This window comes from Neolamprologus multifasciatus, chromosome 23, assembly GCF_963576455.1.
Source record: "Neolamprologus multifasciatus chromosome 23, fNeoMul1.2, whole genome shotgun sequence".
NCBI classification, from domain to species: domain Eukaryota; kingdom Metazoa; phylum Chordata; class Actinopteri; order Cichliformes; family Cichlidae; genus Neolamprologus; species Neolamprologus multifasciatus.
Genome location: NC_140460.1, coordinates 16,567,721 through 16,592,955, shown reverse-complemented (window position 1 = coordinate 16,592,955; position 25,235 = coordinate 16,567,721). Strand labels below are relative to the sequence as shown.

Here is a 25,235-nt window from a genome sequence, read left to right as displayed (position 1 = left end):
CAGAGAGTGACAGGTTAGAAGAAGTAAAAAAACAGCTACACTGCACTGTAGATTGATAGGTTAATATCCAAGAACTTTGGTGCCTTTTACTCGCAAATAATAATAAATAAAATAAAACATCTGGTGTTTGCAGATGTTCCAATACAGAATATGTGAATACAGTTTTTAAAACAATTCTTTGTGCATCTGGATGAGCCTGTGTTTATTTTCTGGGTTACACAAATGTGAGTATGTCACACTGACTGATAGCCATGCCTCTCCAGCTCAGTGTATGTTGCCCTAGGAGACCCAGCAGTAAACACACAGTCATCCTTCCACCATGAATCTTTGCCAGCCGCCTCATCTACTGCTCTTCACCCAGACACACACACACACACACACACACACACACACACACACACACACACACACACACACACACACACTGATTTCAACAAGCAGCCATGCTGCAGCAGCTCCAAAATCATCCTCCCAAACGACTGAAATGCTCCACCCATCCATCTAGAGCTCCCCCTGAAGCTCTTGGGTTATAACTCCAGAATAGAACATTAGTGTCATGCAGCAGTATTAAAAAGCAAGTGGAAAAAAGTTCGAGGTAGTTATATTGTTGCTGTTATTGGAATCCTGGCATCTGTCAAGATTTCTTTAAATTTACAGACATCAGTGGTGAAGAAGCGTTAGTCTATACATCCCTAAGTAATGATTTCTCAGATTCTGTACCCAGAAACTGCTTGCTGAGCTAAGCTGGGATTTATTTTTTTTTGCTATTCTAGTGACATGCTGGATTTAACACAGTATTGATAAAACTTGGTATTCAATACATATTTCATATACTCGCAAACTTTTAGTAATTCATTACAAATATCAGCCATGTTGGAAATGAAGGAGAGTCACACAGATGGAGCGATGGCACTTTGGTACAGTTAATCTTCTCATAGATGGGTGACAAGGTAATGGCAAATGTGTGTGACTATTCCACTTGAACCACTCTCAAACTGGCATTTGGTGTGCAAATGAGCAGACAGCTTAATGAAGCTGAACACTAAAGCACAGCATAATAATTTTATCCCCTTAAAGTCTGTAGCAATCACCAACGATTGCTACGCATATGTAAATGTGTAAATGTATCTCAGCAAGGTCCCTGTGTGGGAGAGTTCCTCACTGTTTAAGGCACCTTTGAAACTTTGCAATGACAGCTGAAGATAGCCAAGTTCAACAGATGATGGCAAGCTGAAATTGACTCACTAGTTGATTCATCATCACGAATGTGTAATCTGACCATTAAAACATGCGGAAGTTTGTTCACTCTTAGAAAAAAAAAAGAAGGCCATTCTCACTAAAAAGGCACGAAAAGCAGCAATTTTGTCAAATCCGCTTGCATCTCACAAGCACATGGAAGGTGTTGGTGCTGTGTTGAACTTTTTGGGGATAATGAGAGTTGTCTCTCACTTCCAACTCATGACAAAAGCATCGTTTTAAAGGAACCTTTGGTTTCTCAATTAAACGCACTTGCTCCAGTGAGGTCTCTTGTAATCCAGACCCTAATTTTTGTTACCATATAACTATTGGTTTTCAAACTAAACCAGCAAATGAAAGCAAAAGTAAAACACAAGTCCACAGAAAACATGTCAGCGAGTCAAAACAAAGCAGACATGACTAGAAGCATTGTGACCTTCTCTCTTTCTCTTTCTTGTCTCAGTATTGACTCTGCTGTTCTTTAAATGAGGACCATTTCTTCTGGCATCTAATATTTGTCACAGCCACTGTGCTAAGGTGTCAATACAAAAAGGACAACTTATGGATGTTGCAGATTCTAGTGACGTTAGTGGCTTAACAAGAAGCTATCACAACTATACCTTTAGAAACCAAATGCTATCGGGGCGAACGTGGCTCAAGAGTTGGGCGTTCGTCTTGTAATTGGAAGGTTGCCGGTTCGAGCCCTGGCTCCGACAGTCTCGGTCGTTGTGTCCTTGGGCAAGACACTTCACCCATTGCCTACTGGTGGTGGTCAGCGGGGCCGGTGGCGCCAGTGTCCGGCAGCCTCGCCTCTGTCAGTGCGCCGCAGGGTGGCTGTGGCTACACTGTGGCTTGCCATCACCAGTGTGTGAATGGGTGGATGACTGGATATGTAAAGCACTTTGGGGTCCTTAGGGACTAGTAAAGCGCTATATAAATACAGGCCAATTAACATCTTAAATGCTAATGGCAGCTTACCAACATGCTTACTTGTTTTTGATAACCCATGTTTAATGTGGGTATCATAAACGTTAGGCACTCGAGAATTTGCTGATGTTGAATTTGCTGCTGAAGCTGATTGGCATAGGATTTGCTGATCGCCAGAGCTGCTGCAGTTCATCATCCTCTTGATATTTCAGTGAGGACCAAAGCAATGAAATAGCTGTCTCGCTCTCTTTTCAACCGACAGTGTGATAAGAGAAAATGTGTGAGACAGCTGAAAGTAAGCTGTCTGGGGAAGGTTAATGATAATGATGATGTAGGTTTGTACTGTCAGGGGTTGTCTCACCATCTATCAGTCTGTTTTCAGTGTCAGCCGCTGTCATTACTGTGATATAATGAGACTTATGCATGGTGACCTCTTATCCTAAAGCAATCCATACTTAGAGCTGAGCATGTAGTTGCAATAATTGATCTTATTATGGTAGTTTTATCTCTCAACTCATTTCCTTTTTCTTTTCATTCCGGTTGTTGAAGTTGAGTTGTAGTGTGCCGTTTTACTCAGTAACACTGTAACTCCTTCTACTGCTTTCCTTTTGCCATGCCGGTTTATGATCTTTCTGATGCCAGCACTTTTGACATTTCCTAATCCTATTTGATTTCCAAAGCTCTGTCACATATGTCACATATGTAGCAGGTTGGTTGCATATGAGCTAATAACTGATTGCTGGAGCATCCGGGATGTGAATATTAAAAAAATAAAACAAACAAACACCAAAAAATTAAACAGCTTAGGTTCAAAAGATTAAAGAGCTGCATTGCTATCAGTCTTTCCAATGCCCGCAGCTGGAATTCCTTCAAAAAGCATTTGCATATCAGTATGCACATGTACGTGTGTTTATGGTTTCATCATAAAGTCTAATGGTTCTCATAACCCAAGGGTAATTCTCTGACTTCAAACAGCGACAGGTGAGCAGTGAACAATAGTGTGTCAGCGGGTGGCGCACTGGAAGGTTAGAAGTTACATAGGATGTGAGCATGCATGTTACATGGAAAACACACTCCTTGGGGCTAAAGTCACACAGTAGCACATCCTTACACGTGCCTCCCGTTTAATTGTGTCAGCTTCTCCTCTGTCCCTGTGAATGAGTCTGTTAATGAACAGTTGTAGCAGCGAATATAAGCAGACACAACCATAATTATAACAAAATAGATTCTGAGAAGCGTTTTACAATCGTTTTTAAATTGTGGAAATGTATCCATGTAAGCCAAATTGAAAGGATGTGAAAGGATGTATAAGTTTCATTTTTTTGCAACAAAGTGCAGTCTATTTTTTTTACACGGCAACTGAAGTTTTCTTGAAAAGTCTGTACATTTCTGTGCAGCAAACAGAAAATCACAGTTAATAAGCAGAATGTTGAGCCTGATTTTCCCTTAAAATCTGACAAAAGATGAAAAAATGTAAAATACATTGTTTTCATTTCAAAAACCTAAGCAAAAAAAAATAAATCATAGCAATAAAAGAAAAAAGGTGAAAAGAAAAAGAATGGTTAATGAGGAAGATCTTTTTCTTGAAGATCTACTTGTTTATTTTTCTGGGTTTTGTTTAGTTCTCTACAGTTTACATGCTTCTTCCTACCCTCTACTCACAGTTAAATAAAAAATAAAACCATATATTTAATAATTAATCAATTTAACTTAAATGTTTTCATTGTTAAAATTTTGCTATTGTGCTATTAAAAGGTACCAAAAATGATAAAACATCTTGTTACATTTGGTTTTTCATGATTTTCTAAAAGGAAAGGATTTACCAAAACAACATGAAACATTCCCAGCAGTGGTAGGAAGTCAGCAACTTGTATTCATTTCATTGCTGGACATGCTTTTGCAGCAATAATGCCAAACTAACATTTCCGGCGACAGCAGATAGTGTTTAGGCAGTTACTGTTCAGTATTTAAGAGTATTTAACACTTAGTATTAAGGAAAATAGTATTTATCAACATTTCTTGATTATCTCTCTGAAATGAATGCTGCCAGCAGCTTTGGTTGATGTGATTCGCCCGGGGGTTTGCGTACTCCAACGTGATCACATGTGTATGGTACTTTTCCTCTCCATCTAAGAAGATACTACTTCCTTCTGAGCACAATGCATTCACACTGCATTTTAACATTAGGATGCTTCGTATGTGTACGAAACACATTGTTGACTGCATGAGTGAGGAATGAAAAGAACTAGATAAACCTTTACGCAAGGATCAATAACGGTGCAGAGGGAGGATTACAAATTTCATGAAGCTTTTAAAGCCCATGATACTGAGCCACACACACTCGCACATACACACGCATACTAGCAGGTAGATAGAGGGATTGCAGAGAGCAGGATAAAGCCAATGAAGGATCAAGTAAGAATGATGTAAACTGAAAAAAGTTGATCCTCTTTCTGATGGTCCCTTTCTGCCTTATCTTAGGCTTACACACTCATGTCCATGTCTGCTGGTGCTAAAGATAGAGGTTCACTGCACAGCGATATCTGGGGAAAACCAAGTCTCTGATTTATAAGGAAAATAATAGATTGAGCTCAAATGAGAATCTTTGAATGTTGACTCTGAAAACATCGGGTATTGAATCATCTAATCAATGATTTATTAAAAACAGCTGAACAACGACTAAAGACTCAGTGCATTAGAAATGTCAAAGTGACCCATTATTTAAAAATTGCCCCAAACAGTGTTGTGAGTTAGAAAATAATTCATTCAAATTATTCAAATTATTCATTGCTGTCCCAACAGATATATAATTAAGTATAGAGACTTTAATAACTGCTGATATTTACTTACTCTTTCTCTAGTTCCTCTAAATCATGAATATGTCTTTTAGACCTCATTGCAAGGCTGTTCAAAGACCTTTTACTGAATGCTTCAATTTTAAACATGATTAATCTGTCTTCATTAACAGGCTATGTACCACAGGCTTTTAAGGCGGTGCTAAACTAGTACTTAAAAAACCTTTACTTGAGCCAGCTATCTTAGCTAATTATAGACCAATTATTACTGGCTTTCCTTCTATTTCAAAAATTGCAGGAGAGTAGTTGTTAAAAACTTAACTTATAATTTGCAAAGAAATTGCAAAGAAAAAGCCGTTAGCATAACGTGAGTCATTAGCTTTGCTAGCAAGCCCACTCCTCTCAACACAATGAGTGGGAAGAGTTGGTTTATTAGTTTAAAATAGTCATCTCACCTCTCTGTTATTTTAGCAAGCTAATGCTACAGAGCTTGAGTTTGGTACCCTTGCCTTGCTACAGTATGTATTTTTGTCTTTGGCCGATATTAGCACAGTTTCCACCACCACCCTGCTGGCCAACAGCACCAGAGGCGGCCATTGTTAACCCGAGCTCTGACTGATTCGTTGTGGAAAGCTCATTCTTTGTGATTCACATGATTTGGCCAAGACTTTATGCCCTTCCTGCAATCCTTACCATGTATTAGGGGTTGGGACAGGCACTAGGACTACACTAGCCACATGTGGCTGAGTTCAAAGAACTAACAAACAGCGCTACTGTGGTGCAAAATATGTTGGATCATTGTTTTAATCATTCAAATGTGCACAATTAGCAAAATTTTACCATAATAATTGAAGGGATATCATGAGATTCTAAGCTTGTTGTTTAGGTACTGAGCAGCTTCTTCTGCAGCCAATCACAGCCTGACTTAAAGCATCCAGACACATAGGGTAGATAAACTATTAATGTGCTGACTTTAGAGAAGTTGTGAGCAGTTTAAATGTCACTGAATCAGCTGGTGTGTCAGCTGCTCTTTCGTTGCACCTGGCTGATATTGTCCATAGACACTTGTTCTTAATTCTGATGACATTTTAATTCAAATACATGTCTGTTATGCTACTAAAGACCACTAATATAAGCTATGCTTCCGTTTACAGCCAGCCTCTAATGACGATATGATAATACCTGCCATCTTATTTTGGAAAATTTCTTTTTTAACTTGACAAAAATCTTCACCCCATTTTTTCCTCTTAGTTTTATCTCAGATCAAATACATAAAAGTATATCACAAATATGACCTTCATTTTACCTACACCTCTGATGTTTTGTAGAAACATTTAATTTGCAAAGGCAACAGCTAATTACACACCCAGCTCTAATCAGCAAATGCATGAAAGATGTCAAAATATAAGTATCCAAAATGTTGGCAAACGCAATTAATAATTTCGAAATGAGCAAAATTATTTGTGAATCTTAGTGTTACTCATTAAGTTAAATAAAAATGTTTTTCATTTTTTTTAAGTTAATGCATTAGGAATGATTAAGCTAACCTGAATTAAGAAGAGCTACAGCAACAGCAAATACTAAAAAGGAATTCTTCACAAAAGTGACAGCTGGTGGTGCAGTATTTAAAGAAAATTAGGTGACCCAAATCACCCACTATCTTACAGTGCAAGTCAGAAGGTTACACAGCATTGATGTGCTTTGTTTTCTGCCTAGAATCCCAGAGCATCCAAATGCACATCTGTAAACACAATAATAGTGTTTTAGCAGGTCACTGACCATCTAGCCCACATTAATAAGTGTAATGACCATGAACGCCCCATCTGCCTTTTGTTTATTTTAAAATGGTGAGATGTTAAGTTAGATTCATTTTTACTAGCGTGCATTAACAATATGATGCTGCAGCAACCCCTGCAGTGTTTGTCAGTAACACATTCCCTAGTAATGTGTCACTAAATAGTTTTATTTTATTACTGCTATTTTTTTCCTCCTTTTTTAATATTTGTGAATAGTGAAGGAAGTGGCTGTTGTACTAAGAACTGGAAGTGAACTGAAGCCTGTCATTTTTACACTGTCTATGTGTTGTGAATTCACAGTGTTATTAAAAGTAGTAAAAATAATTAATTAATTAATTAATTTTAAAAAATGTGTGTGTGTGTGTGTGTGTGTGTGTGTGTGTGTGTGTGTGTGTGTACACTAAATATACATAACCTGTTATAGACATTCAGAAGCTATGTTACTTCATTTCCCTGGGATAATTCACAAAATATTACCATAAACATTACATAACAAAAAAAGCCTTATATTAGATTCATCTACTAGTTGATTTTATCTGTAGTCCATGCAAACAACATTGATTAAGATAAAAATACAAATAAATACCCAAAATGTAGGTAGAGTTATATAATCAAATATACAAGGCTGTACTTTAAGCCAGGATTCTGGGTTAGGCCAGCTAACTTGTTTTGGTCACTAGCAGAATTCTAGTGAACCTGTCTGCATGGAAGATACCAACTTATCTTTAACCACTCTCCAACTACTAGCTTAGTGTCAGTGAAACATACATTTTAAAAATTATTAAACTTTGCAAACTAGAAAAGGAGACAAAGTTTTGCCCTATCACTACAACCAGTATTGCACCATTTCACTACTGCCCGGTGAGTAGTTGGCAAGTGTCTCTATCTTCCTTTAAGGTGTTTGGTACTGCACCGTATAACTTATTAGTATTTTCACCATGTGACTGCCAGAAACCTCCTGCAACAACTTGCTAGCTGGTTAGGGAATACACATTTATCCCTTGTGACCAGTGGTTGCTAAGGAATTGCCGACCAGCTGTTTGTGGCTTGTTTAGGGTTAAACTTTGGTTAGTCAGCATCATGTGGTGTTTCTCTAATCATGGTAGCTTATTCTGCAAGTCTAACCTGCACTGCAGAAGATTATGTCGAAGATAAGTAGCAGGTATAAAAACATCACTTCCTGACCAATTAATTATGTTGAAAAATAATGTCTCTTTCCTGACACATTCCCTTGGACCTCAGTGGGCAAGTGCTTGTTTGGAGAGAATCTAATCCCCATGACTTGATGAGCACAAATGAGGGATAAAGATTGCCAGTGAAGGAAACTACTCCGTAATGACTGCAAGTGATTTCCAGCCAAGTAATTGCAAATCTGAGAGCCTGAACTAAAGTCGTTGTACTTGTTGAGTTTACATAATATTTGCAATTAAACAGGGGTTTTTTTTACATTAAAAGAATACAAAGAAGTAACACATTATTTTTAATTGTATCTGTTATAATCAGATCTATCCATACCCTAATGATAGGAGAATGATACTGATCCACAATTGTGTTACTTTAATCCACTATGTGTTTAACGTCTTTGTATTTTTTTTTCTATTTTCTAAGGTTGCTCATTCTTTGTAAAATATGGCACTCTAATTCTAGTACTGGTCTTGGTTTTTGATTATTCAGATTCTTCAATTATTGCCCCTTCTGTTTGTTTGAGCTAGTTAATTAAAGTTGTGGAGAAAAAGTTGTTTCATAGTACAGGTCTTACCTCTGGCCTTTGCAAAACCTTTTGTGCAAGAATACTTGTTTTTTTCTTCAGTCTGTATACAGTAGTGAGTGCCTGGCCATCTGTTCGGGACCTCAAGCTGAAATGCATCTGGGTTCTGTGGCTGGACAATGATCCAAAGCCCACCTCTTAGTGGGTTAAGAAAAACAAAGGGGTGATTGTGGCTCAAGAGTTGGGCGTTCGTCTTGTAATCGGAAGGTTGCCGGTTCGAGCCCTGGCTCCGACAGTCTCGGTTGTTGTGTCCTTGGGCAAGAAACTTCACCCGTTGCCTACTGGTGGTGGTCAGAGGGCCCGGTGGTGCCAGTGTCCGGCAGCCTCGCCTCTGTCAGTGCGCCCCAGGGCGGCTGTGGCTACATCATCCAGTGTGTGAATGGGTGAATGGGTGAATGATTGTGTATAGTGTAAAGCGCTTTGGGGCCCTTAGGACCAAGTTATACTGTATATAATGTATACAAATACAGACCATTTACCATTTACTGAAGTGATGACTTTGGAGTGACCTGTCAATGTCCTGACTTGAATCCCATTGAGATGCTGTAGCATGACCTTAAAAAGGCAGTTCATGCTTAAAAACCCTCCAGTGAGGTTGAATTACAACAATTCCACATGGGATTAGCCAAAATTCCTCCACAGCACTGTAAAACACTCATTGCTAGTTGTCGCAAACACTTGATTGCAGTTGTTGCTGCTAAGCAACAACTACTGGCGACAACCAGTTATTAGGTTTAGAGGGCAATCACTTTTTCACATGGGGCCATTTAGGGTGAGATTTTTTTACCCCTATTAATAAACACCTTAATTTAGAAACTGCATTTTGTGTTTAGTTGTATTATCTTTGTCTAATCATTGAAATTTGTTTAATGATTTAAAACATTAAGTGTGACAAACATATAAAAAAAAAGAGGAAATCAGGAAGGGGGCACAGGCGTACATAATAATTTCTTAAGAACACATGCACCTCCTGAGCTGCTCAGGGTCAATCACCAGCCAGTAAGTAATGCATAAAAGGGACTGAGAGGTGGGAAATAATGAACGACAACACTTGAGAGAACGCATGTGAACTGACACAAAAGGAGCGGGGAAATCACAGTCGTAGAAGTATAAAGAAAAAATAAAATGAGCAAAGACTATTGGAATGGAAAAAAGGAAGCATATGAAGCAGAGATGAAGAAGCTAATGAGCAAGAAGAACATGGTAGAGTGAGCAAGGTATTAAGAGTGTGATTGTATTCAGCATTCAAAGCCATCCCACTGGGATCTTCTGAAGGGTTAATAATCAATGCCAACACATCGAGCTGGGCCAATTAACACACAGCTAGAGATCCACCATGACCTGGTAAATGAAGCGAGAGAAAGTGAGGGAGGAGGAGAGATTGATTTTGTTTATACAGAACTAAAGCACTGTCTGAAGAAAAAACTGTCCTCCTTTCAGTTGGTGCTATTATTCTTAAGTAGATTCCAAAATAGTTTTTGCTTAAACTGGGCAACATTGTACAGAAAGAACAACTCACAGCATTTGAAAACAGCATATGCATGTGTTCATACGTGACATGCACACTGTAAAAACATCAGCTTATAGACATTAATGTAAACAGAAGCTAGTAAGTTATTGGACTCAAGTGTACTGACAGTATCTGCTGATACAATGACAAATAGTGTAATGAGTGGGATTTGCCTTTCTTGATGAATTTGAGATTGTACTGTCCATAAGTGTCTCTATGCTGTCTAGCAACATGAGCCTGCTCAATCTGTTTGTAAGAGTTGACAAAAATCTGGAAGAAATCAGAAAAACGTTCAAAATGCAAAAATGCACAGTCACGTGGGCTAATGTTCGGCCCTATTAGACTCTGTGTGTCATTGTTGTATGGGTATATGTGAGTGAATGGCTTTTGTGTGTGTGTGTATGTGTATGTGTGTGTGTGTGTGGGCGTCTGTATATGTATGACTTAGCCTGAGTGTCGGGCTTGCTGAGCCTTGGTCCCTGTGGGACATGGTTGTGGAGGATGGGGGTTCTTCGGCTCTTCGGCTCCTGGGGCCTTGGTGCCCAAACCCCTTGGTGGGGCAGGCTGTCTGTTGCGTCTCGTGCTCTTGGGCTCTTACCTTTTGGCCGCAAGGACTGCATCTGGTGCATCCCTCCTCCTTCCGCTGGGCTGGGCATGCAGTTATCGTCGGGATGTGTGTCCTCGGGTCTTCAGTATTCTTATGGGTCTGCGGAACATTAAGGATCTCCTGGGTCTTTCTCTGTGTGCCTCTGGGTCCTAGGGGACATTATAGTGGCTTTTCATTCTGATTGTCAAGTACATTCCTTGATAAACACACATACACACACACACACACTCAGCTAGAAAAAAAACATTTTGTCTAATTTTGTATTTGTAGCTATATGTCTTTTTTGCGTGTTTTATTGGTGTCCCCACTCTCAAATATTGTTAGGGCTTAACCTTACAAGACTGTGAACCTGGACTGCTGTTGTAAACTGATTTTATATGAATAAAATTTAATAAAATTTATATGACTTGTATTGTATTACATTGCACTTTATTGGATTGAACTGTAATCAGTTCATTTGACCTGCATACAAATATGCATAGAATCGTGCAAACTGTGTAAGGAAAAAAAATCATCATTCCCATCAATGTCACACAATCACAAGAAGAGATTCTGCTGATTGCTCATTTGCCACCTCTGGCCTATCGATTGCTGGATTCAACAACGGTATAAGCTACTTTAGTAACTTCGTCTTCTACTTTTGTACATCCCATGCACCAAAATTACTATGGCGAAATGCTGCAAACAGAATCACTTTTTTACTATCACTGCATTACAAAATGACTGTCATGAAAAACAGATTGCATACAGGTGTGCCGTGAGTTAGGCTATTTTTAAATTTGATAGAAGCAATGACAGAGAAAGTTAGAGTTACAAAGAAATGGTTGTCATATTCAAATATATTTTAATAGATGTTGCAACCCTATCCACTATCACTGTAACTCAAAGTCACCAATATTTAAGCATGGAATTTGGTGGCAATTGTAACAATGAGATTTAGCTCTAATTCTTGCAACTGTCCTGTGAAGTTGTTTCAGTGTGCATATTATAAGCAACTATGTTTATTCTACTTTCGGCTTCAAAAAAAATGTAATGTGGACATTTCCTTCCATCAAAATGCAAAGTGGTAGGATAAGATCATCCCTTTAAAGTTTGGCATTCACCTCTCACTGTTTTTTTTTCTTTTAATAAACAAGAACAATGAATCAGGTTGGCAAAACAGCCATATCTAAAAAAAATGTTTAGACCTAAAGAATGAGGCAATTGATAAGAATTTGTTTGTTTTAACAAGCAAATGACTTCTATAGCCCCATATCTTTCAAATTAGAATCCGCAACTTGTTAGATAAACTAAACATTTCCTCCCACCAAATAAAAGTCTTTTTATCCTTTTGCAGTTGAGGTCCCATGGATGTCTGTCAGTAGCTTTTTTTTGTTTTGGTTCTGGTTTTTACTTGTATAGACAGCAATTTGTACATCTGTTCTAATATATATATATATATATATATATATATATATATATATATATATATATATATATATATATATTGAGCTTGAAGTCTCTGATAGGGGACCCAGGCCTGAAGGATAAAGACCACCCACAGGCTGAGTGGAAATTTTATTTATTCATCTTTTTTATAAATGAGCACTAAAAACTGCCCAAGTTTTTTTCTTTCACTGTTTATTTGATGTATTTCTTTAGTTTGTTTTAACTTATTGATATGAAATCCTGATGGAGATACATCTGTTTTGTGGCAACACTGAATTGACTGAATTTTATTACCATAATATAAATTAGATTTGTGAAAGTCAAAGGGTGGGGTTAAACTAATTAATTAGGAAAGGTCCCAATCCCAATACATTATTAGATTTGTATGAACCAGGATCATGATGGCTGTGAGTGGTTAAAACTAAACTGTTTTTCCTCTTTTTCTCAATTTCCCTCTTTCTAATCTCTTGACAGCCCTTATTACCAGGACTCAAAGAGCAAAATGTAATATTTTGTTCAGGGATGTGAAAGGTTAATTGTACAGTGTATGCGCTGTCCACATGTGTACATTACTATTCAGCAGTGTAGCTGAGCGCAGCACCACTGGACCTATTTTACATTCAGTGAGAAGCGGTCCTCTAACTGCTGCTGTATTAAAAGACAGCTTCTCTTGGAACTGTGCCTTCATCCATCACTGACGTGTTGGACTCGTAGTTGCATTGCCATCCTCAATGGCACAGTCACACGTTCAGATCATCTTGTGTTGCTGTTGACAGTAAGAAAGCCACCATATACATGTTGTATTCGTTGGTTTCTGTCTGTCATCTCCAAACTTTTTTTTAGTGTAATAATAATACAACTTTCATGACAATAAAAATATAAAACACTTTTGAAGGTCAGCCTCTATGCTTATACAATTTAGCCAAGGAGTACATTTTAAACATTAAATGTTGTCTTTGACAGGACTCTTTTCCAGTGGTATAACTTTAATTGCCAAGAAGCATTGTTACACGAAAGAAATAATTGACCAAAAACAAAAATCCTTGTCAAACCAAAGGAATTTGTGTTTGATCTAATGGCTGGACAAAGCTGGGGTGAAAAACAGCACAGATGCACTAATCATGGCAGAACTGGAACAAGCTCTAAGCACAAGAGCAACAGAGGCTAGAGTCTACCACACAAGTACATGTTATGATAAGCTAGCAGAAGGGTGCAAAATTCTTGTAGACATGGTATACATTGAACGCCATAACCAAGTGGCTGGTATGGTACAGAGGAACAGCTATGGTGAGTATTAGGGGTGGGGGAAAAAATCGATACTGTGTAGTATCGTGATATTTTGTTTGCTAATAATGTATCGATACAGGGACAGCAGAAATTGATATTTTGTTACAAAAAACGTTTTTGTGGACTGGAACATGCTCTGACTTCAGAGCATGTTGATTCTTTTTCTGAGCAAGAATCCTGACATTCCTTCACTGTCTAAATGTGTTTAACTTTTTTTTTTTTTGCAGCAATAAAAATGACAGTTTACTTATTTTAATTTAAGACATGTTTTATTTGAATTAAGTTTAAAACTTTTTTATTTAATGTAAAATTATATTTTGTTTTAATTTACTTTCAAATTCTTCAGTTGCTGAATGGGCTGCATAGTTTTCATAAATTGCATAGTTCAGAATAGCTATAATTGTACCAGATTGTTGCATTCAGTTAAGTTGGACTAGACTGTAATACAAACCGTTCAGTTTGTCAACAATAAAACTGACTGAAATGAGAGACTGAGTGTGAGACTTTGATATTAGATAAAATGAATATTGATAAAGTTTACCTTTATGTACAGAATCTGAATATCGCAAAATATTTTTAAAAATTGCAATAATATCGTATCGTGCGTTAAGTATTGTGATAATATCGTATCGTGGGATGTATGGTGATTCCCACCTCTAGTGAGTATGGCCTGGAAGTTCTGAGGTCAAAATGGGATACAGACTCAAAGGTGGTTGAAAATGACCAAGGTAGTAAGGTTCATGTGAAAAGGTTGCTCCCAGGACCATCAGAGAAAACTCTGGAGACAATGATTAAGCTGTTAGCAAATGATGGAGAATTACATGAGGAAAACGCAGCCTGTTTACCACCCTGAGTAAGCAGAATAATCTTGTGAGGTCTGAATGGCAACACTGGTTGTTTTGAACTGTCGCTTATTGGGCTGATGGGTGGTCTGGTCAAGTACTGGAAATGCTCCATCTCTGCTGCTCATTTCCAACAGACAGGTCTGTGAAGCAACAAAGCGTCACATATCAGTGGTAGTTTGACAGATTCATAGACAGACATTACTCTGTAAACTGTGAGATACAAGGACTGGACTGAAAATGAAAAAGCAGCCAATGGCTAAAGTAAAATGTTGAAAGACCTTTAGAGTTATTGTTCAATCCTCAGGAGCATAATAAATGACTCCAGACTTTTGCACAGTTCTCTAAGTTCTTTTTAGAAAATAATAGAATATTATAATGTTAGTTTAATTAGCACTGAATTAGACCTATCAGACTAGAAATATTTGAAAATGTTTCAAATCATCTTTTCAACGTAGCCACAGAATTCACTGTCCTTGGATCAGCGATTTAACTCTCTGCTGTCTCTCTGATGTGCTTTGCTAATTTCTCCATCCTTACTTGATGTGCGTAAAAGTGCCAGTGATGAGTGGAGTCGTCTTTATTGGCAGCCTCTATCATCACTTGCATTCCACCTTAACACTAGCCCTGGCACCTGAATAAAGATTTCCTATCATGGAGCCTGAGCACAGGCGCCACGCTCTTAAAATGTGACAAATGCAAATGGGACGAGAGAAATCAAATGTGACTAACGTGTATGGAAACAGAGAAAATCAATTGTCTCCTCAACAAATGGATGAGCTATTAAAATGATTGTGCTCTACAGGAATATATTATCCTCAGCAGCTGCCAGCAGAGGCAACAGCAGCTCATATCCCAAGTCTGCTTGGCCCAAGAAAGCACATCGAGCTCCCACAGAGGCAATTATATATGCAATATGCATGGGCGAAACATGTGATTTATCTGCCTGCTCTCATGCTAATAGCTCTTACATATTACCATTATAGCAAACATAAAACATGCAATAAAAACACAAATCAAAATAAGACCATAAATGTATTCTTTGCCAAAGTTAATTTGTCTGGCTCTGTTTGAAAGGAGATGGTGCATAGATGCTAAAAACTGGCTTTGAAGAAGCATTGCCATTTTCCATCTTTAATAATAGAAAAGCTTTTGACTTGCATAGAAATTTAAGCTTGGGAGTTTGGGACCAGACTTTGAACTGTTATTTCAAATCAGGATGAAGAGACATTTCTCTTCCTCACCCCATTTGTCAGTGATATTGTGAATAAAGAATTAATTAAAGCTCAGATGCTTTAGAAGAGACGAGATATGAAACATAAAAAAAAAAAGCCTTTCATGAAACAATTGCAGCTCGCTGAAGTTTGAATAAACAGTTTTTCATCAATCTCTGTGGGGTAGAGCGGCTTCAGAGGAAAGGATTCAATCCACTCATCAGATAAAGATATTTGCCAGCCCTCAAATGCGGCCATATTAACACTTCAAAACAATCAGAGTATCTCTGCAGGCGTAGGAAAGGTTACACAGCATGAAAATAACACAGATTTTCTTGTTTTTTGAAGTTTCTGAACAGCCTTATAGAATTATTTGCCATAAAATAAATACAGATATTGTACACGATATCCATGCTCAATCCTATTAGTTGGAAGAAAATGTCAAGAAGAGGAAGAAGAGCCATCTGGCTTAAACAGGACACATCTTCACATGATATTGATGGGGTAGTAACCTTCTGAAATGACAGTTTTACTGGAGTCTCAAACATGGCTCCATTAAAGTTTTAATAAATTATATCACAAAATGGTAATGTGGCCCGCTGCACCAAGTGACCAGTGTCCTTTGGGAATGACACATTATATATTCGCTTGTTTGTCTTCAGGTTAACCCTGAAGACAACCCTGGGATTTTAGTGTTATGAAGGTATGTAAGACAGCGGTCCCCAACATTTTTTGCGCTACGGACCGGTTTATGCCCGACAATATTTTCACGGACCGGCCTTTAAGGTGTCGCGGACAAATACAACAAAATAAAACTAGTACCGGTCCTGGAAAAAAAACCCCGATTTATTCATAACACACACGAAAAGACCCAGGAAAACTCTCGCGGCCCGGTACCGGTCTGAGGCCCGGGGGTTGGGGACCGCTGCTGTAAGACAGTGTTGCTTCATCACATCATTAATGCATTATGTGGGTGACTGTGGCTCAGGGGTTTGGGAAGCGTATCTGTAACCGGAAGGTTGCCGGTTCGATCCCCGGGCTCTCTGTCCTGGTCGTTGTGTCCTTGGGCAAGACACTTTACCCTACCGCCTACTGGTGTTGGCCAGAGGGTATGGCAGCCTCACTTCTGTCAGTCTGCCCTGGGTCAGTCTGCCCCAGGGCAGCTGTAGCTACAACTGTAGCTTGCCTCCACCAGTGTGTGAATGAATAGTGGCATTGTAAAGCGCTTTGAGTGCCTTGAAAAGCGCTGTATAAATCCAATCCATTATTATTATTTTTTAAATCATTTTAAGACAATTTTATTGTTCTATACACCTTCACAATTATCTTAAAAGAGGGCGCTGCTACCCTTTTCGTGTGAATGTGCATGATTCAGAAACCCTGGGTCAACTTAGTTGGCAACCACCTTTGTCTGACTAGTTGGTGTGATTTTAGATGTTACTGTAAGCAAACAAGATAAGAAGAATGTGTTGACACATAGCATATATAAATTTTTACCCAGCCAAACCTGAAAACACAAGCAAAAGTCTAGGTTTGCCTGCAATAAAATTAGCTGTGGCAGCTTATGTTGGAGTATTAACATGGATGGATGGTTTATGAGCTATAGTTATAATATTGCTTCCGCGGCTGATGTGATTAGCTAATTGCTTTCGTGTGGCCTTACAGCTTATGTTGTGTGTAGACACAGGTGAAACACCAGAGCCAGATGATGCTAATTAGGTTTATGCTCTTATTTGTATGCCAAAATTAATATGCATGTAGGACATTTAGGACCCTTTGTTTCACATGCTCATACAAGTTAGCTGAAAACAGAAGTTCTGACTCGTTTCATAATGCTAGCTAAAAATGCTACTTTTACTAAAGGATCTGAATTTGGCTTTTAAATTTAAAGACAGATCAATGTGTTCTGAAAAATTGGGTTTGTTAGGTAAGCAATAAGAATTCTTTTCAACACAGCTGTGTAGATTGACACATATAAGCAAACACAGACACACTCAAGTCACTTGAGACATGATGTATCGTTAGAATTGGGCATGTGTCTCAAACCACAGGGAGCCCTTCCAACAGCTTGGATTATAGATGCAGGTCTTCTACACACATACACAAGAAAACACAAACTAACACAGCAACACACACAATGCCTCCTGCTGCTGCTCCTGGCGAGCTATGTGACGTGGCCTGCTGACTAGAGAATGGCACAATTGTGTGTTTGGGCCATCTGCTGCTGAGACTGATATAGATATCACACACACTAAACACACAAGCACATTCTGCAGGCATACATAAATGTTGCTCTCCTACTTACAGATAGACAAAATAGATATAGACCGTGGCCCATCTTTATCAAGGCTATCCATATGTTATCCTTATATTATTTAGCATCGCTCAAGCCAAAAAAGAAATGTAGATAGATAGATATTTTGTATTTTTGTAACCAGCTTGTGTTCAGTGCTGAAAAATGTTTCTTCCGCATGAGGATGAAATACCAGCCAGTCCAATCTGGAAATGTCTTTATTGCTGAACTTTAGAGTCCAGACCTCTCAGAGTCAGAACAATAAAGAGAGTAAACATCAGGAACCAAACAAACCTGAAGAGAAGACTCAAATAAGGCCAAAGGATCAAGTTTTATTGACATCTCTTTCCTGCAATTAGGAAAACGGAAATGACAGACTGACAGCTCCTGTGAGGAGTCTGGGTGTAAGAAAGGCTTCAAAGAACTCAGCCAAATAGAAGATACATACAAAAAGATCTGCTTTATTAATTGATAGAAAAAAATTATGAAGCTCAGTTAGTCGAATTCTCCAAATGTTGAACTGCCTAATGGAGTTGGCTTTTTATGTGAACAAATGCTTTAGTATAAAGAACAATTTTGAAGAATGTCATGCGGTCTTTATTTAAAAAAAGACTCCATGTGAATGTTATGGTCATGAATGTCTTTCCAACTGTGAAATATAATGTCGTAGAGGACTGCAGGCTCATGTTGCGTGCTGATACCTATTCCCCAGTTCATAAGCACAAAAAAGGAAATATTCACAGATTTATAGTTTTCGTTCTTGTGCACAAACGATTTCAGTCAGTTCCTTAAGAGTTGTACAGGTTTATCAGACTACATTTTTATGGTATTACCTGATGTTCCAGGTAGCATCTTGATGCAATTGTTTTTGTGATTTGGTGCTGTAGAAATAAAATTGCATTAAATGGAAGTGAAATTGGTGACAGCTTGATAGATTTTTATCATGTTTGGAATGGCATCCTGTTTAATCCTCACTCAGTTTTAACAAAACAGATTTTTCTACTGGTCCATTATCTCACAGTAATTCTGTCTGAGGAAAACATTTCAAGAACAGTCTGACTTAAATTTGGCCAGTCTCCCATTGTATGTCATCTCTTTGAGGAGTGCTGCACCAACTCAAGATCATTAATTGGAGGTCCCACTTTGAAAACGTGCATCTGTAATTTGCACATGATCTTTTCCAATGTATCAAATTATCGACCCTTCAACTGGAATACTTTTGTCGTATGAAGACAAAGTAGTTAGTTCAGGCAACCAGACATCACGAGCTAAACTTGAAATGAGTGAAGATAAAAAAAAACAAACAATATGTCTAAAAATAAGTGCAATTTTTCTGGAAGTGGTCCAGAGGTGCACAAAGAGACAACCTAAAAAGGAGGTGTATAAAATTTAAAGCAGTTTTTGTTAAATTTTACAGAGAAATATAGATGCTTTACAGCTTGACAGTTTGCAATACGTCATTATAATTTCACAGCTTTTCACAGTATTTGTTTATGATTCATTATTAAGCAAACACGATCACTTATCAAGTAAGTTTGCTTAGGAAAACTAAATACATCTCAATGAACAGTTCTGGGAAATAATGGGATCTTGCTTTCTGTTTATCTCCAAAGTAACAAGTCTTTCTCCACTCTTTCTAGGTCTTTTTCAAGTTTGTCAGATGACAGTGAAGAGTCAAGAGCCAGGTACCTTTACAGGCAGTGGGTGGGACTTGGTTTAACTGATGTCCACCTATCCAATCACACTGTTCTGCTCAGTCTGCCTGGTTCCACACCCAACACCATCACTGACAGATCTAGCCACCAGTGTTTCATGCCAAACGGGACCCCTTGTGACCAGCGTGGGCCAAATGATCTGACAAAGCAGCAGTTCTCCTATGCTGCATACTCTGCCATGGGAAGCGTGCAGGTATGGTTGTGCTGTGTTGTGTCATGTTGACATTTCTTGAAACGAAGGCTGTGTAACCTTTCTGGTTGCTGGAACCCGGTCCTAGTCTTTCTCACTCCTAACCCCAGCCATGGTCATGAACAAAGGTCATGGCAAGAACTTTTAAGTTCTAATGCTGATAATTTATTTAACCAAAGCTCAGTGTTGAACTGTTGTTTGATTTATTTGATATAACTGTCTAAACGAGACGGTCACATATGTTATATTAAGCAGCTTTTCTAATAGCAGGTTGTTTGAAATGCAGAAAGCCCCCAGATTTAAGGGAGGTAATGCATAGAACGTGGACAGAATAACTGTGGTCAGGTAAATGCAAGTAATTGATTTGTTAGACTGAATAGCGCACTGTGTTCAAATCTAAAAATGAAGCAGTCCAATTAAGTTTGACAAAAAACAAACAAAAAACAACAAAAAAGCAAGATTAAATTGAAAATTAAGGCAGATTCATTGACAGTCGATGGCCAAAAAACCCCGATTCTACTCAACAATGTCTTTATTAAGCTTTATTATATTTTTGTATGTGTTTGATAAAGGATGTGCTTTGGAATACATTGTTTATACCAATTTTAACTTCTTTAAATGATGTCGTTGAATGAAAAATTTAATATATTGTATCTCCACAGGTCACTGAACAAAATGGAGTAGAGTCTTTAAAATGGGTCATACTCAAGATGTTTTTTTTTCTTTTGTTTTTCTGTATTTTTATAGAACCTAAAGGGACATTTTCTTAAAGGCTGTCCAAAGCCACCTCTTTCAGATAACCTCATTAACACACATTATTACATACACATTAGAAAGCTACAAGATACACTTGTACAACACAATAACAACACAACACACTCAATGCAGAGATCTTAAAAAATGTTTTCATACTAGTTGTGTCATGCACAGTGCACAGTTAATCTTTTTACCATCCTTCAAGAGTGTGAAGGTTAATGGAAGTCATTATGTATGTAGTCCACCCACTCTAGCTAGAAGACACACAGACATGCATACACAAAGCATACAGTCACACTATTTTTAGAGAGTTTTACTTCTCTGTATCCTGGGAACAGAGAAAGGGGTTGAAGGAGATGCTTGTTATTCCCTTGAGCCCCTGCCCGGCCTGAGGGCAGATGAAAAGTTGGAGTGATTCTTTGAATACCAAGTTTTCTTCTTCTTTTCTCCCCCTTCCTCTCCCTTCGTTCTCCTTTCTCCGCTTTACTCGATCCATCCAGCTGTCCACTCGTCGAAGTCTACCCAAAGGAGGGTCACAGTCATCCATCACTTTATTATTTCCTAGCTCTGTTCCTGCACGCTGCCTTGAATTAAGCGATGGTTTGCAGGATCTAAACATGGCTTTCAGACAATTAAATATGGCATTTGTGATGGATGGATTGGGCCCAGAGCAAGTATACTGGACTAATAAGTCCTGCTGTTGGTGGCCCTGTTTTGCTGGTGCTGCACTTTGTGCTCTAAAAATTAATAAGTTCAACTATTGTGTTACATTTGAAAGTAAAATACAATAACAGCAGCTTGTATTATTAATTCTTGATCTGGAACAGAAGAAGACGATATGACCATGTTCATTATGTTGCTATAGGCAAAGTGTATTTCAGTGAGAGGTGTCGTTTACACAGCATGGTTAACTGGACTGTTTTAAGTGGAAAAGAGGTTGTTCACTTAATAAGTAATAACAGAGAATGGCAACAGATGTGGGAAACTCTACGAGAGATAGACCCAGTTGCCACAGGACCCTGAGGACTCGTATAGACTGAACAGTGAAAATACGATAGCAGTGTCCCAGGTGTCATGAACATCCATGAAGAACAGAAAATCCTTCTGGTATAGCACACATTCACCAGAGGATGTTATCCATCAAGTGAAGCAAGATACCAGCCTCCCTGTAGAGCCTCAGGGCCATTCGGTCACAGCTGTAAGAACACAGTAAAACATGCAAGACATGCATGCAAAAAAGTTGTTAGACAAAGTATCGACCAACATAAGAACTTCAGTTTTTTTGCAATGCTTTTCTATTATAAAAGGTAAAATGTATTCTTGATTATTTTTTTTTACCTAAAGCTCTATTGTCACGGGAGTGGAACGGACTCAGGCGCAGACAGAGGTAGCACGGTTCAAGACACTTATTTAATCACACTAGTGCACTATATACACGTGAAGGGGTGGGGGAAAACACCAGGGTCCCGGGGATTAACAGGCTGGGGAGACACTCCTTCACACTCGCTCTGCTCCTCGTCCAAACAGTCTCCACACAAGCCGCTCACTCTCACTCACGGGGTCCAGGGTTCACAGAAGGGCTGATCCAGGTAACCTATTAACACAGACGAGGGTAAGTCGAAGGCAAAACACGGGAACGGTAGAACTGCAAGAAGCCAGGCGATTACTAACGTGAGTTACTCAATATTCCAGCGACGAATAGCTCAGAGCCCCAGCCTTAAGAGCCAGAGAACTGCAATCGCTTGAGATCAGCAGCAGGTGCGTGGCCAAGGGCAGGACCCCAGTCAGAGCTCCGCCCAGGCAGACAGGTAGGAGAGAGAGAGAGAGAGAGCGTGAGAGAACAACAACACTTGTGGCCACACTGGGCTGGCCGGGGAGGCACAGGGACCATGACATCTATGTGGTGTTTACTTATCCCCCCAAAAATAAATTAGATCACATTTATGCTGCTTGAATATCAAAGATTTTCAGTCAGTTTGCTTGTCTGAATATCTTTAAACTCTGCTTTAAAACTTTTCTTACTTTAAAATTGAAGTAGCTGTCATGTAAACTGGATATGATTCTACTCTTGCCTGATTTACCAGTAAATAAATACAAGCCTTGTTTATATACGTTCTCTCTGGAGTCAGTAGATTAGTTTCTAAGAGCTACATCATGTGAAAATTCGATAGATTTATAATGGTTTCTAAAATTGCCCAATTTATCTTATTTTACAGGGAATTAATCAACTATAAGAAAAAGCTTGCTGGACTGCTTCTTTTCCTGATAAACTGTTCAGGAATTATTAAAAAAAGAGAGAAAGAACGTAACTAACATAAATAAATAAATAAATAAATAAAATAAATTACCCCCAATTTTTAAAGAAAGGGTAAAAAAAATGCCAGCATTTATTCATAAATGGAGCCTTACTTTTTCTGCAGTGTTATACTGGCCACCTGCTTTTATGAGGGGTTTTGTGTGTCTGTGTTTTAAATGAAGTTAAAATTTGACCAAAGTTTTTTAAATAATAGGTTTTCTTGACATGAATTATTAATAAAATATGATAAACTGAATTCACTTCAAATCCACCGGCTGAGCAAACGTCAGTATTGAAAGAAATTTTATGTAACACAGACTCAATTATGTGACTCAATAGCACACTGTAAAAAAGCTCGCTAATGCTTTATAAAAGCTCACTTTTAAGCCTTCCAAGGATAGGCTGTTGGGAAAAGATTTGGACTAATTCAACACAGGTAGAGTAAAAAATACTCGTCCCTGGTGCTTTCTCTTTTCTCTTTTAACTTTGTCATCCCTTTTTTTTTCCATTGTCATTTGTATGATTTTTCCTTTCCATTGTCAGTTATACACATAAGGATGCAAACATACACTATATAATGAATGACTGGAGTAGCTGGAGATCCAGGAATGCATTTGCTCCCAGAAAGCTTTATAAATGGCTATTCTGTATTCCCAGGCAGCACTGCCATGGTCCATTGCCTACTGAACTCTGACCAAGGGACATGTGCGTGCAGTTAGGGGCTGTACATAGATACATAAATGTACAGTATTACTCAAGGTCTCAAAAAAAAAGAAATATTTCGAGTGTGATCATGTCTGTCCTTTATAAAGTAACTCGTGAAAATTGAAGGTGATGGCTGTAAAGATTAAAGCCATGCTCAGCCGTAATCATCAATCAGACTTTTGAGGTACGGTGCTACTAGTAGTGTTGTCTTTACAATTTCACAAATTTTAAAAGTGCTTCATCATCATTGTTTTAACTCAGTGATTTACATGCGTTTGAGACACACCTAACCTTCCCCAATCAAAGAATGACTTCAAAGTGGAAAATTCAACAAAACGTGAAAATCGTTTCTCCCTAAACCACTTTCTAAACAGAGAGGCCATCAGAGGTTTGAAGAAACTTTCTTTTAAAAGTTAAAGTTTGGGGAAAAGCAATGAGAGAAGAGAATGCAAAAACACCTAGTGCAGTTCATAAAAAGAATAAATGGATGGTGGCTCACACCTCGTTGTTAATAAAGAGTGATGCCATAGCAAAGCAGATAAAGTGGACTATGACAGCTACACGCAAGAATCTGATATTTCTTTATTAACTTTACCTTAATGCAGGTAGGATGGAGAACGATACACCCAACCCCGGGTGAGATGCCCTGGGGCAAGAGCTGACATCTCCACTGAGACTGCTTGAGATTTAGAGGCATTTGAGAGTTTAGAAAGAGTAAGGATATAATGTATGAAGCATTGCCCTTTATGAGAAACTACTTTCGGCCTTCTGCTGTCAGAACCAGAAGGAAGAATGGAGTCAACCTTTCAGCTACTACCAGACTCACTTGATTTACTATACTGCCGTTGGACCACAGGACAATGGTGGGTTAATAGGGATGGTCATAACTGCTGCTAGAGGACTCCCACTATGGCTAGTTCTGGAGATGCAGATAGGAGTCTAGTTCCTCTTAAAGATTTCTTTTCAAAAACACATGTCAAATAATTTGTCCCATGCCAACAGTGAAACCTTGAGCTTTGTGAAGTATCTACGTTGATGGTTTACACACCGTAATTTCACAGAGGGGCCTCTCAGGGTGCTGTTACAAGAGATGTTTGAGGAAACTGGCGAGAACAGCAGCTAAGTTGATGGCAAAAATGCCTACATTTTTAAAAACTAATAGAATATGGCTTCCATCTGTGAGGAAAAAACATGACATTTTTTGTTGCTTAAGGCTCACGTTGGAAGTTGCTGTAGCATTATCTTTGTCTATACCAGTACAAGCAAGACTTTGCATTCAAACAACCCCCATAACAATAAAGTACTATAAAAATGTCGCAAGTTGCACGTGTTTGCTCCAGTAGCTTAACAATATGTCATATGTGTGCTTCTAAAAGTACACAGAGAGTAAAATTATATGTATGTATATATATCATCATCATCATCATTTATTTATTTATATGTTTATTTATTTATATGTACAATATAGTGCTGTACAATACTAATATGCACATAGTAATAAAACCAGACATAGCAATTAAAAAAATAAATAAAATAAAAATTATATATATATATATATTGCCTTCCTGCAACATATATCCATGTACTATAACATATGAAGAAATATCCAGATCCAAGATTTCTTAAGATCCAGTCAGGCCACTTCTACAAATAAGTGTATAATAGTAAATTTTCCTAAATTGCATTAATGCCAGACACACAATTGTCTGTCTCAGGCAGGCCTTCTTTCCCCTCATGCTGTCTGACATAATGCCTGTATGAAGGTACGGCTTCCACTTGACGTGATGAGACTTAATTGCAAGGTATGTGCAGGCTTTAATCAGCAGACTACAAAAGAAAAAAACAAACCTTAATCTTTCTTCATATGCTG

The 25,235-nt window shown here is 38.3% G+C and overlaps 1 protein-coding gene across 9 annotated transcripts in view; it reads left to right on the top strand.

Moving 5' to 3' along the window:
• The window catches only part of naaladl2 (N-acetylated alpha-linked acidic dipeptidase like 2), a 490,790-nt gene that overhangs the window by 231,473 nt on the left and 234,082 nt on the right, over positions 1 to 25,235 (top strand). For all 9 annotated transcript variants that reach the window (XM_085150614.1, XM_085150615.1, XM_085150607.1 and 6 more), the window contains one exon: positions 19,344 to 19,611. In XM_085150614.1, the coding sequence (XP_085006740.1) occupies positions 19,344 to 19,611 (268 nt within the window). The remainder of the gene's footprint in view (positions 1 to 19,343; positions 19,612 to 25,235) is intronic.